The sequence below is a fragment of the Sinohyriopsis cumingii genome, unplaced genomic scaffold (assembly GCF_028554795.1).
Source record: "Sinohyriopsis cumingii isolate HCF-2022 unplaced genomic scaffold, ASM2855479v2 utg001673l, whole genome shotgun sequence".
In the NCBI taxonomy this organism is placed as follows: Eukaryota; Metazoa; Mollusca; class Bivalvia; order Unionida; family Unionidae; genus Sinohyriopsis; species Sinohyriopsis cumingii.
The window spans coordinates 622,866-638,313 of NW_028316034.1; the positions used below are offsets into that span (position 1 = coordinate 622,866).

General features: G+C 37.5%; 2 protein-coding genes across 2 annotated transcripts; both read left to right on the forward strand.

Moving 5' to 3' along the window:
* Positions 1 to 2,580: 2,580 nt before the first annotated feature.
* Positions 2,581 to 12,314, forward strand: LOC149771768 (uncharacterized). Its single transcript, XM_089948163.1, has 4 exons — positions 2,581 to 2,716; positions 10,482 to 10,570; positions 11,235 to 11,669; positions 11,997 to 12,314. Exons 3-4 carry the CDS (start codon positions 11,496 to 11,498, stop codon positions 12,312 to 12,314), a joined length of 492 nt encoding a protein of 163 aa, XP_089804289.1. The 5' UTR covers positions 2,581 to 2,716; positions 10,482 to 10,570; positions 11,235 to 11,495.
* Positions 6,810 to 7,834, forward strand: LOC149771769 (uncharacterized). Its single transcript, XM_089948162.1, has 2 exons — positions 6,810 to 7,322; positions 7,433 to 7,834. The coding sequence occupies exons 1-2, from the start codon at positions 6,810 to 6,812 to the stop codon at positions 7,832 to 7,834; spliced, it is 915 nt and encodes a 304-aa protein (XP_089804288.1).
* Positions 12,315 to 15,448: the final 3,134 nt, after the last annotated feature.

The window sequence follows — 15,448 nt, forward strand, 5'->3', positions numbered from 1 at the left end:
ACCTGAATTTGATTCAACATAAATATTTGAATACAACATAGCTTGCTATACACATTTGTATTAAATATTTTCATTTCGATAAAGTATGTATGTATGTATGTATGTATGTATGTATGTATGTATGTATGTATGTATGTATGTATGTAGGTAAGTAGGTAGGTAGGCAGCCAGGCAGGCAGGTTGTTGCTGTTGTTGTTGTTGTGGGGTTTAACGCCATATTTCAGCACACGATAAGCTATGCAAGGCGGCCAGTATTAATGGTGGAGGAAGAACCCGGGAAATCCCCGGGAAGAACCACCGACCCACGAGAAGCTACTGGCGAGCTTTCTCACATACCCAAGTTAGCCGAATCCTAGACTCGAACCCACGCAGACAGAAGTGAGATGGCAGTGATCCGTAACGGAGAGCGCTTTAGACCACACGGCCACTTGGGGCCCCAGGTAGGTAGGTAGGTACGTACGTACGTATGTATGTATGTATGTATGTATTAGCGTTAAAGGCACCTCAACACACTAGTGGCTATACGGTGCCAATTAAGTGGAAACTTCTGCAAATATATGAATTTTTCAAATATTTTAATAACAAACCATTTCTAATAAATATAACCATGAACTACAACAAGATAAAATGTGGTGAAGATGTTACAGGTGCATAACAAAGGATAAAGGTAAAAAAATTTGAAGGAAAATAGATGGGAAAGGAACATAACTGGGTCGGTGGCTCTTATCGTGGTTTTCCCGGGTTCTTCTTCCACCATTTATTCTAGCCGCCTTATATAGCCATCTTACACTGAGAAATAGCGTTACCCCACCCCCTTAACCCAACCCCAAACCCCCACATAATACAACAAAATAACAATAGCAGTATTATTCTATGTAGGACCAGCAAGACAGCTCTAATTTTCACGCGAAAACATTAAAACAGAAACTAATCTTAATTGCCTGTCCTTGTTTTACATTATGCGCTGAAACTAAATAGTTCGTAAAATCTTTACAAAGTCAAAAGGTGGAAACACATATTATTTTACGTCCGGAATTTACGGACAGACGCATGAATGGATGAAATGGCATAGGTCACGCAAATTGCTTTTTTAATACATGGAATATGGTGGCTGCATAGAAATCATAAGAAATGGAAAATTAAGAAGTGCATTCCATCTCAACTCTTATTTTTTGTTCTTATAAGAAAACAGATGAAACTGTAATTGATATCAGTTAAGTTACGTAAGGGGGTTGTCGTTCTCCTCCATTCTAAGAAGAAAGATAAACTTTTAGAATGAATAGAATACAAATTCAGTTTAAATGGATATCTAAGTTTGTATTTATTTATAATCAATAATTGGTTACACTGTTCAATGTCGCGCTTATCATAACCCACATTCATTTGTTCTTTCATCGATTCTAATGATATAAAGCCGGTTATTGTGATGACATATAACGATTACGACGATGATAATTACAATATCGTAATCTAATGTCGTCATTGATATGGAAAGCAGTGTTTTCCAGCAGATATATTATTTTCATATAATACAAATAATGTGCAGCTCCTTAAAGGCATGCATCTACTTCTTACCTAATCTGTTTATCGTTCTAAAAAAAACACGCTAATGCGTTACATATCTGCTGATACATCATGTCTATAAATTGTACATGTGCAAAAATACAAACTATGTATGTTTGAAAATTGGATATAAATTATATGCATTATAATGCGGTAATATAACTCCACGTGGTTAGTGCATTTATTGGCCCTGTCATTGTTTTATATTGGGATAAGTGCACGTTTTATGATTTTTTTAAAAAGTATCCTTGTTTACTGTTTAGGATGTATAATGTAGAATAATGCATCTTAAAACAAATTTCTGGACTCATCAATCATGGTTCACCAGGAGTCTATACATCAGCAAATAAAGTTTGATAAAATATAGTTGAAAAACGATAAACCTTTCCTAGGGTTTAATCTCACGCAACCCCCCCCCCTCTCTCTCTCTCTCTCTCTCTCTCTCTCTCTGTCTCTCTCTCTCTCTCTCTCTCTCTCTCTATATATATATATATATATGCACACACATACAACGCTTGCTATTCATTATTCTAGAGAACACTTCAGAAAGACTGCCAGAAATGCAGCAAAGGAAACAGGGAAACCGAAAACGTGCTTTGCAGTTTTAGAAGCGCGAAAATCAGTAATGTACAAATGACACAATTTTTTTTTTAAAGTTTTCGGTATATCAGGAAATACTAGTGCAAAACGTATGTCTATGCATCCACATTTTTTTAGAATTTGTGTCGCACAATTAATATGTCCATCAAAATGAGACACCCCAACATAAAAATGGTATAAATTTTAATGCAGAACGTTTTCACGATTAGCATTACATAAATACCACGCTGACATATCTATCAGCATGTGCTATTTGTTACACTTTATATTTTATTTTGTAAGTACTTTGAAAAGATGCATTTAAAGAAAATTCTCTAGACGCACGAATTTCTTATCATAATTTCTATCCACTGGTATACTTTGTTGGAACCTCGGGGCAATTTGTACATGTTAGAATTACATTAATGTCACAAACGTCAACTCACGTCCGTTCTTTGACACGACGACTTCTTGACAAAACGGTTGAAAGCGTTTTCCATTTCACCTTTATGCAACAAACATGCTTAGAGTACATACTTAGTACAAAAGTTGGATTAACAGAACCTCTGTAAAGGTAAGGTTGCAAGTTTTCATTTGTTTAAAGGTATGCTAGGTCCAGAATTTACACACGGCCTGTACGGTAGACACTGGTCAGCAAATATGATTTTCAACAATCCGCAAGTTGTCACTGGCGATTTTATAGTACACTAAGTTTCCAATATTACTTTCTGATTATAAAATGATGCACGAGCCTTTTGATAGGGAAAAGCGTGAACACGTGTTGCGACAAAGCTCTCTCTCTCTCTCTCTCTCTCGTAAATTACATATTACTTATATTATCCACTTATCGGGTCACTCCAAACAAATACTGTATTGCATTGACGATTCATTCACTGAATTGTTCTGCAATAATACTAAGATCTTTTTTTTCAACTGTGAGGTTCCTAGTTCGTTTCTTGAATCCAGCAGATGCAAGAAATTGTGATCCCCCGTTACAGTTGGTATTGTCCCCGGTTCTCTGATGTACATGTACCTTAAAGACAAACGACGTAATTATTAGGGCCGTCGTGTGTACGATCAATATAAACCAGTTCATATTCTTACTGTACGCAAACAAAGCTTAGTATTTTATCTTCAAATTTTCCTACAGCCGAATGCATGAGAGAGAGAGAGAGAGAGAGAGATTTGGATTTATCAGGTAGCTTTAACAATTAATTATCCAGTCTTATCGATATGCTTTCTTAAGTGTGGTAGGTTATAGTGATGTATATCACTGAGGCATCATGCCGCAGACATGCAGCATTATGTCGCACCCGGACGCATTATCCTGACACCAGTCCGACCGATGCTAACACTAACCACACGAATGTTGAGCACCTAGCAAGGTAGCTGCTAGTGGAATTTTTATGTCTTTGGTATGACTCGGTCGGGGTTCGAACCTGCATCCGACGCGGACGCTCTAACCACTTAGGCCACATGAGCGGTCGAATGCACTTATGAAATAATACCTTTATTATTTTAATGTGTCAATCGAAGACATTTGGATTTATCAGGTAGCTTTAACAATTTTCCAGTCTTATCGATATGCTTTCTTCAGTGTGGTAGGTTATAGTAATGTATATCACTGAGGCATCACTTGAGGAGCATCAATATGCTAATTTTTTCATTTTAGACAGTAACAGTGGAGAATCCTTCCGAAATCTTTTAAAGTAGCAAATTAAAGGTTCACCAAAGTTCATGGCTGTAACGACGGTTTCAATGTGTTGCTCGACGTAGATAAACACAGGCGCCGTTTATACTCGCTTACTAGGCGAATCCAACTGCAAACTGCACATAGCCAGATCTGCCGTCGCATAATGCGCCGACAGGTCTGGGTCTGTGCAGTTTGTTAGGAGTGATCAGTAGAATAAACAACAGAGACCCTTATCTGCAGGCTTACTATGCATCGACAGATCAGGATCTTTGTTATTTGCAGTTTGACTCCACCTATAGGCGAGCATAGACGGGCTGTGTTATTGAGACTAATCGATGTATAGCATAGCCTGAGGATTATAAATAAGTATGTTGATTTTAAATAGCTTTCCGGAAACTAAATGTCAATAGCCTTGAAATATCAATCTGAAATATTTTTTTTATATCTCAACCGTATGCTTTAAATTTTGTATTAACTTTCCGTGACCTTCATTGAAATTCATGCAAAAATGATAGTTTTCCTATCACTTGGACCGTGTGGCCATAGTTCAGTGTTTTCTTCTGTGCGATTTAAATATATAACTATCAGGTATATATCTGAGTTAAACTATGTAACTATTTGCCTTACACTAGAGTAATTACTGGGAGCACTCGGGGTAAAGCTATAAAAATCTCACTATAAAGGGAATTTAACATTACGCCATTATTTTAATTTGGGCCACTCTCGGCAGAAAAGGAATTGAATGTTAAAAGCATATATAGTGTTACAAGCCAGGGGTCTTTACTTGACCGAGCGGTGTCAAACCCTGGCGCGATTCTCGCGAGAAGTCATTAAGTTGACTCCAAATTTCCAAAGACTTCCATACAACTCCAGTTGTAAATCAGAAAACCCGACGTGTCCATTCTATACATAAATTTTACTCTAATCAATGCAAGACTACAGATCTTACAACCTGCCAAATATATATCAACGGCATATCTGCATGTTTTCTCTTCGTTAGGTTTCCGTATCGCCAGCAGTTCTCGCCGTAGAAACTATGCAACTGTCCCTTTACACAGGGAACTATTTTAACTACGCCATCTTAGGCCAGTCAATCTATGGTTTCCAGGCACTTTTCGCCAGTACAACTGCATCACCTTTGCCACCATGGCAACGTAAACGGTATATGCCGAGTCCCTTCTTATTAATTATATTGTGTAATTTACCGGTTTCCTACCGTAAATACTGCCACTGCAGTCACACAACCAATGTACACCACTAGATTGTAGTAGGGACGTTATTATTCTATGGAAACTCATTCGGTTTGGACCTGAATTCAGTACTAGTGAACCATGGCATCATGGAAACTCACTAACACTTTACTCCGTGACGTTTGCTCCTAGTAATTGGCCAATTATTTCGGCAAAATAATATTTATATTGCACCGAATTCCAATAATCAGACAAGTAATCACAAAAATCTAAGAATTTCTTAAAATGGGGCGCTATAACCAAATGCGCATGCTCCAAATTTATTAAAAAAGGATCAGCATTGTGGGCCACTAAGGGCACCATAATTGTTTAATGTTAATATCAAGCACGGGATTAATTATGTGGGTCTAGGTGGCGACGAATCACTCTGGCCACAAAACGAATTTAATATTTAAAATGTCCATCCCTAAGAGAATCTAAAATGGTTGCCATTTTAATAATAAATTGGGCATATATGACTGTAACGGGAATTTGTAACATGTGCTGCCATTTTAAGGAATACATTCAGCGTGTATGATGGTAAAGGATACATAACATGGGCTGCCATTTTAAGGAATATATTCAGCGTGTATGATGGTAAAGGATACATAACATGGGCTGCCATTTTAAGGAATATATTCAGCGTGTATGATGGTAAAGGATACATAACATGGGCTGCCATTTTAGGAACAAATGGGACGGTATGGAGTCAAATGAGAATTTAACACAGTGGGTCGTTATCAGTACATGGGGTGATTCAATATTAAAAACGTCTACAAGTTAAACATTTTGCGATGGTATGTCTGGGAAATTAATATTCTGGGCTAATGATATAAAACTAGTAGGTCGCCCATAGACTTAGGATCGAAGTTCGCGTGACTATGTTGAATTCAAAGTAGCCGTCGTAACATTAAAAATAGGGCATAATTATAAATTTTAACATCGTGCCGCACATTGAGATATTGTATAACGCCTACTGTAAATAACGTCATGATATTCAAACTAAAAGGAAAATATTTTCTTCTCACCCTTGACTTTTTAAGTGTTAAACCTACGGACGTCCTTAATATTATTTTTTTATTTTGTCCATAGTGACCCAAAATCTTGAATTCCCATTAAACCTCATACCGTTCCATTCATTCATAATACGTCAGCCAATGTTAAATTCCCTTTACAGTAAAACATATTCAGCTTATTCCTTAAAATATCAGCCCTTGTAAAATTCCCATTGAAATGGACATTTATAACATCAACTCGATATTATTATTACCTGTAGACGCGACCCGTCGAGTTTACTCTTCACCAGCACCTATCACAGAGCAGACTGTGACACCAATCATTCACTTTGCTAGCAGCAGAGTCAGAATGTAGGCCCATAGCTACATATGTCCAAACACTAAGGCTTACTAAGCATCACCACGTTCAGCTTAAACGAACACGGGAAATGCCAGCAGATAACAGAGATCTTTAAGCAATCTATAACAGAAAAAAATCGTGCTGAGGAATGCTGAAAACGTACGTAGCGTAATGTGTTATCTAGGAATCGGTAGTCATTTAATTTGTCAAAACAGGGCTCATACGATAGACTAGATCGAGATCCACTCAGCCAGATAGTTCAAGTGTTAGAGGCAAAGAATGCGGCCTACATAAAGGACAACTTAAATCCATCACCAAACACATATCTGAATCTCAAGTTGGTAAAAAAACGCGGTACAGAAGACAATTAGGAACTGCGCAAATGAGTAATGGATGAATCTGTTCAAGGACATATAGATCGAATCATCACAGAAAACATTAGTGACATCAGTGTCATATGCAATGGGCCCAGGAAGGTCCTAGCCCCTACATTCACCAACGTTGTACCCTTGATGGTACTGGATGGAAAGGAGATCACCGATAGGGGCAGGCAAATATTTCGCTGGATAGAACACTATCTTGAGCTGTACCGCGAAACAGACATTTCCAAGCTAGCGCTTCATGCACTACCACAGTTACCATTAATGGCGGAACTCGACAAAGCGCCAACAGCGTTTGAACTCAACCATGTTACAGATTCTTTGGCAAACGGAAAGGCGCATAAAACAGAAGGAATTCCAGTCAAGATGCATGGTGTGGAAAGTTCATCCTGTTACAAATCTCTTCGATCTTCTTCTTCTCTGCTGGCGCCCAGAACAGCAGAAATTCCATCCAAGATGCTCAAGTGTGGAAAGTTCATCCTGTTACAAAGCTCTCATCGATCTCCTTCTTCTCTGCTGGAGGTAAGGAGAATTTCCACAAAATATATGAGACGCCAGCATCAATATGTTGTATAAAGAATAAAAGCGAGCAAGGAGACTGCAACATCTACCTTTGCATTTTCACTCCTCAGCATTACACAGAAGTTCTTTGCCAGGGTCGTATTGACGAGACTTCAGCAACTCGCGGAGCGAACGCTTTTGGAGGCTCAGTGTGGCTTCTGAGTTGGCAGATCGACATTGGGTATGATCTTCTCCAAAACCAACTGCAAGAGAAATTTAGAGAGCAGCATAAACCATTCTACGTTGCCTTTTTCGACCACACCAAGACATTCGATACCGTCAACAGAACGGTCCTCTTTACGATACTATGGAAGATCGGTTGCTCTCCAACACTCCTCAGAACTACCCGTTCATTTCTTGGAATCATGCACAGATTTGAGATCAAGTATGGAGTGAAACAGGGAAGCGTTCTGGCACCCATAGTTTTTGGTCTCTTCTTCTTGGTATTCCTCAACTACGCAGTCGATGAATGAACAGGATGAGTTTTCTTGCACACGAGATCCAACGGAAACTTTCACATCCTTGCTAGAATAAAATCAAGACCAAAATCAAAACAGGCCAGAGGTAACAATAAATATACTCTACAGATCAAGATGCTGATGTGTCCGCTTCTCTGTCCTGAGTATTCTGCTGTATGGCAGATAAACATGGTCTAAGAACAGCAGCCAAGAGAAAAAGTTCAACCACTTTCATCTCCTCTGCTTGAGGCTTATGCATGACATTCCAAGATAGAACAATGATGCCAACGCTGACCCCATGCCCAGGCCAATTTGTCAAATAAGCTGGACCTCCTTAAGTAGAGGCTGTCGCATTGGCTCAGACACAATGCAAGCAAAGGACATACTTAACGGTGAAATTGCCAATGCTAAGAAACTAGCAGGACGTCCAAAACTCCGCTTCAAGGGTGTCTGGAAGCGCGACATGAAAGAATTCAACATTAACATCATTTTGCAGGCAACAGAGCCAACTAGCGCCGCAAGCTCCACGTTGGAGCACAGCATCCCGATAAACAGTTGTTGGACAGCTACAAAGTAAGTTTCAACGCAGAAAACAGTGTGTCAATCGAACTGTCACAGTAACACTTTCTACAGGTCCGTTCGTTCCAGGACAGGACTTCCTGGCCTCACTATAAGAAATGCAACACAAACTAACATACAGGTAATCTCCAATGGTTACTGCATATCCGTCATCTTACACAGACGGATGGATGCCACCAACTATCTAGAAACTAAACCAATTTATCGATAACGATGTCAATGTAGAACAATGTAACAAAAGTCAACATAATCGATACCGATGCCAATGTAGAACAATGCAACAAAAGTCATCATAATCGATAACGTGTCAATGTAGAACAACGTAACAAAAGCCAACATAATCGATAACGAAGTCAACGTAGAACAATGTAACAAAAGTCAACATAATCGATAACGAAGTCAACGTAGAACAATGTAACAAAAGTCAACATAATCGATAACGATGCCAGTGTAGAACAATGTAACAAAAGTCAACATAATCGATAACGATGTCAATGTAGAACAATGTAACAAAAGCCTACATAATCGATACCGATGCCAATGTAGAACAATGTAACAAAAGCCAACATAATCGATTACGATGTCAATGTAGAACAATGTAACAAAAGCCAACATAATCGATAACGATGCCAATGTAGAACAATGTAACAAAAGCCAACATAATCGATACCGATGCCAATGTAGAACAATGTAACAAAAACCTACATAATCGATAACGATGTCAATGTAGAACAATGTAACAAAAGCCAACATAATCAACAACGATGTCAATGTAGAACAATGTAACAAAAGCCAACATAATCGATACCGATGCCAATGTAGAACAATGTAACAAAAGTTAATATAATCGATACCGATGCCAATGTAGAACAATGTAACAAAAGCCTACATAACCGATAACGATGTCAATGTAGAACAATGTAACAAAAGCCTACATAATCGATACCGATGCCAATGTAGAACAATGCAACAAAAGTCAACATAATCGATAACGATGTCAATGTAGAACAATGTAACAAAAGCCAACATAATCGATTACGATGTCAATGTAGAACAATGTAACAAAAGCCAACATAATCGATAACGATGTCAATGTAGAACAGTGTAACAAAAGCCAACATAATCGATTACGATGTCAATGTAGAACAATGTAACAAAAGCCAACATAATCGATAACGATGTCAATGTAGAACAATGTAACAAAAGCCAACATAATCGATAACGATGTTAATGTAGAACAATGTAACAAAAGCCAACATAATCGATAACGATGTCAATGTAGAACAATGTAACAAAAGTCAACATAATCGATAATGATGTCAATGTAGAACAATGTAACAAAAGCCAACATAATCGATAACGATGCCAATGTAGAACAATGTAACAAAAGCCAACATAATCAACAACGATGCCAATGTATAACAATGTAACAAAAGCCTACATAATCGATAACGATGCCAATGTAGAACAATGTAACAAAAGTCAACATAATCGATACCGATGCCAATGTAGAACAATGTAACAAAAGTCAACATAATCAATACCGATGCCAATGTAGAACAATGTAACAAAAGCCAACATAATCGATAACGACACCAATGTAGATTAATGTAACAAAAGCCTACATAATCGATAACGATGCTAATGTAGAACAATGTAACAAAAGCCAAAATAATCGAATATAATCTTATACAATTGTTAGAGAGTATAAAAGAGAATAAGTATAATCATTTTTGTTTCTAAGTGAGTGCTGCTATGCCACTATATGATACTAAAATCCCAAGTTAATCTAGCATGATCACAGACGTGTAACAGTATAATTAAAGGAATTCTGTTATCCAAGCCTGAATAATGTACTGTCAAGTAAAAACTCATAACAATACGATCAAAGAAATAATGTTGTTCTAGCCTGAGTAATTTACTGTCCCTCAATAACTATGATGACTTAATGGGTGATGAAAATTAATTACCACAGTATAAAATGACCTTCCATGACACCTATGAAATCGCTCCACTACTGGCTTGAAAAAAAATAAAAAGTAACATCCGTTCACATGTTCATAATAAATAATTTGCATTATAGTTTAATCGTGGAAACTACAGTGGCAGATCAATACGATAACAAGATGATTTTGTCTCGCTCTCTGGTTCTGGATAATGCATTATTGACATGTGAGTTGTACCTACTTTATATGATGTTATTGTTGTCTTTCTTTTATGTATCTATCTATCTGCCTACCTACCTATCTATCTATTTATCTATCTATCTATCTATCTATATATATATATATATATATATATATATATATATATATATATATATATATATATATAATCAATATGAAGTATTTCTTTAGGTCATCTTAATTTTCTGTTTCTTTCTGTGTTTCACAGGATCTCTTTGTACTACTAACCTTCCAAAAACGCCCCTGAACGAGACTAGCAAAAAAGACTGATTGTAGTGATACTTTTATTATGATTAAAACAGCTCATGTTTATATTTGCAATTCAGATATTAAACAACTAAATTTTATATTGCATTCCCTCAGGTTAAAATCAGTGATTACATTTCAAAAGAAATTTAACAAACAGAGACAAACATGCTTTTTGAAGATGTTTTCCCATTATTTTATAACGTGTTAATCTTGTCCCGATATACGAATGGATACATGACTGTTAGCTTTATATTTAAATCTATATGAGCTGAGCGCGATTTTAGTACATTCTATTTACTAATGATATTTATTCAAGTCAAAAAACTTGGTTTCCAGCTGTTTATCTATTGTTATTGCTTCTATTGTTTATATACTTTTCACCGCATTTTGAATATTTTCAGAGTTTTTACTGTTCTGCGCTTGGCAAGTTCAACGAGGATTCGTTATCGAAAGTCGAGCTTATTTTCATCTGCCCTGATGTAATCATTTCTACGACACCTAACCACTTTTTTTAACCACCCCAGTAACACTCGACGGCTGGTCATCGCTATTACCTTTGAAAGCAGAATTGCAATGGTATTGACCTAAAATACCATACAATTGACAAATAAGTAAATCAAAGACTGGTTTAATTTCTTCCTGACACATAATTGCATCTAACCATGAACGTAAACCTTTCCGAAATGGCTGGAAAAAATGTAGTTCCAAATTTATCCGCGATGTGTGATTTGCCAAGACGTAAGAGCAGCGATATCCTGGATACGGCGGAGGATTTGTGTGACAACTTGGATAGTCTGGCTGACATTCTGACAGAAATTGAGGCCAACTACAAAAATGTAAGTACTGCACAAGATACGTCGACTCATATTTTATTTTACAGGGAAAAATAGAAAGAAAAACTGTATGTCGATATTTCGTCTCACTTCTTATTAATATCTCACTAGTTCAAAAACAAAGATATCAGTTATTGAACTCTTTCCTTAAATTTCATTTCAAATGAGTACTAATATCAAATTCTCTGCATAGTGGGCGCGTATGGATTAATAATAGCTAATATGCCATAAAATCATAGGCAAGGATGGTCCCAATTTTAAATGAGATACAGATAAAACAGACCTTTGTCACGAAAAATAGGAAAATAATTGTGTTTTGATATACTCCAGTATGATGTTAGCGACGATGGGAATACGGAAACCAAAACCAGCGTCGGAGGTAAACTAGGTGTGTTCAGTCGTCTTAAGGATGGCCTGGATTCTGCCAAAAGTCTCATCAACTGCTTGAAGCGAGAAAAATGGCGGCTGAGCAGGAGAGAACTCAGTGTTGAACTGAGGATGGGGGAACTAGAGGATTACAAATCACATTTGAAGCAGGACATGGTAAGTACAATGTTTGAAAAACATTTTGATAACTTGGCAAATCAATTTATTCCCGACCTACAACTAATTACTGTATTTAGAGAGCTGATTCTATTCACATTTTAACTGAGTGTACCTTTACAAAGATTACCCCAGAACCGCAAGTTGTTTGTGAGATTGTGTCCCTTTACAATGATTACCCAAAACCTCAAGTTGTTTGTGAGATTAAATTAATTTGGTTGAGAATACCGATAATTAAACAAATTACAAGAAATAATAAAATCGTCAGCTAAATTAGTAGTGAAAGGGGATACTTTACGGACAATGGGAATTAGCATTACAGGGACCCCTGGGTCAGATTACGGACAATGGAAATTTAACATGGCGAAAAATCGTGGGTCAGATTACGGACAAGGGGAATTTAACATGGCAAAAAATCGTGGGTCACTTTACGGACAAGGGGAATTTAACATGGGAATAAATCGTGGGACACTCTACGGACAAGGGGAATTTAACATGGGATTTTTTTTTTTTAAATTTTAAAAAAAATTTTTTTTAAAAAAGGGGTAGGCAATTCAAAGACTATCTCTTTTCGAGAAATATGGGGGCCCTGAAAAGGGCCTTTGGGTTTTCTTCTTCTTCTTCTAATTTCTTCTTTTTCTCCACCAAGTTCTTATTTTATCTCCTACACTCTTCTTCCCTTTCTTTTTTTTCTTCTCCTCCTCTTCTTTCTTCCTCTTCTCATTTTCTTCTTCTTTTTCAATTTTTTCGTTCCATTTTGTGACGATCGTGGATAAATACCTATGTATCTATAATTAGCTGAAATTCCTATGAAATCCCACTATCTATTTATAGCTCCAACTTGTGGGTTTTTCCTTTGGAAAATCCCACTATCTTTTTATAGCCTCAGCTTGAGTGACGTTCCTGTTTATGAATTCTAGTATATATGTATAGCTACAAAATGTGGAAATCCCCAAGTCGATATTTATAGTCTCGAAATTTCCAGCGTCAGTGACGTCACTGTACTGAACACTAGGGATAAATATCAACAGTGTTGCAAGTGGCTGACCTGAATACGCGCTACTGTAGGTAGGTAGGTAGAGTGTATCTGATAGGGATAAAGTGAGTTTTATACGGACAAACAGAGACCAATAGACACACACAACGTACGCGCGCAGACACACACACACACACAAACACACAAACACACACACAACGTACGCGCGCCGACATACTCACACACACACACACACATACTCACACACACACACACACACACACACACACACAGAAACACACAACGTACGCGCGCAGACATACTCACACACACACACACACACACACATAAACACACACACTATAAAATAGATAAAATTAGTAACTACTTACAATATCAACTTCTGTGACGATCGTGGATAAATACCTATGTATTTATAATCAGCTGAAATTCCTATGAAATCCCACTATCTATTTATAGCTCCAACTTGTGGGTTTTTCCTTTGGAAATTCCCACTATCTTTTTATAGCCTCAGCTTGAGTGACGTTCCTGTTTATGAATTCTAGTATATATGTATAGCTACAAAATGTGGAAATCCCCAAGTCGATATTTATAGTCTCGAAATTTCCAGCGTCAGTGACGTCACTGTACTGAACACTAAATATCAACAGTGTTGCAAGTGGCTGACCTGAATGCACGCTACTGCAGGTAGGTAGGTAAAGTGTATCTGATAGGGATAAAGTGAGTTTTATACGGACAAACAGAGACCAATACACACACCCACACAACGTACGCGCGCAGACATACGCACACACACACACACACACACACACACACACACGCACACACACACACACATACACACATACACATACAGAGGGAAGAGGAAAAACAAACCCCAAATATACTATCAACACAGAAGGGAGATGATACAAACCCCAAATAAACTATCCACACAAACGTACGCGAACGCATACAAACTCCAAATATACTATCAACACAGAGTGAAGAAGAAAAAGTTTTTTGAAAGCACCTAAGCCCTCACCTGCAATGACCAACTCTGCCAAACACCTACACCCCACCCACCCCACTCCCAACACTACAAAACCCATTTAACCCGTTATTTTATGGCATCAGTGTGTGATTTAGGAAACATCAAGACACAAAATAATGGAGGAATAGACTGACTATTGTTTACCGACTTGCATGCCTAAAGAGCGTGCGTGAAGGAAAACATCCTTCCATTTCAATTCTAACTAAAACATGATCCAGAGGGATAGAGATAGGTGAAAGGGCACAATTTCATAAAGTGTGAGTAGAAAACAAAACACGCCATCCTTATTATACAATGTCAAGACCAAGAGACACTTACGTGTTCTTTCTGGTCTATTCTCTTTTAGAAGGTAGTATGAAATTTCACATCAGGACCAACGCATCGGCTCACATTGTCAATTTTTCCATTTCCATGTCTTTACTGGCACAAGTTCTTCATCATCTTCAATTTCTTCTTCTTCTGAATCCCTCTTCTCTGTTTCGTCTTGTTTTTGTTTATTCTCTTTTCTCGTAGGGCACTCTGAATTACAGTGTCCTTTCTCCTGACAACGATATTAGGTATCTTGACTTTTGTCTCTCTTTCTTAGACGAAGCAGGTATTCTGGAGACAAATACCCATTTACCTTTGCAGATATAGCAAACTTCATTAGCACTTACACACTTTCGTATGACTCTTATCAAATCAACGACCAAAAGAGTAAGTTTTGTTGCCACTTTCGCATGTGAATTATGCTTTCGTATGACTTTTAGCAAATATTTGACCAGCAGGTCGATCTGTGCTGACTCTTCCATCTTTGATCGTTTGAGAGCGAAATGAATACTCTGACGCTAAGACACTCTCCTTATATACAGAGACCTGCTGCGTATGAAACCTAGTCAAATGTAATTTTGCAATAAGATGAAACGATTTCATTGAGGAAGTAAAAGGCAATGATGTACCGTATCGCCTCACACAAAACCTGAAGTGTTAGTTCAAATCCGTGTCAGCGATTTCGAAGACGACATAACTGGGCTTTAATCAATGCTCTCCATTTCTGCCACAAAACCACGAGTCCTGATTCACGCCAAAAGAAATTTCGTTCGGTCCATAAAAAATAGTATCACATCCGAGAAACGCAAAAACGAACTTCCAGAAAACTGAGAACGACGGCTTACACCTACAACGTGAAATGTATGAGTTCAAGTAGTGCGTAAAACTTAGTCAAATTAA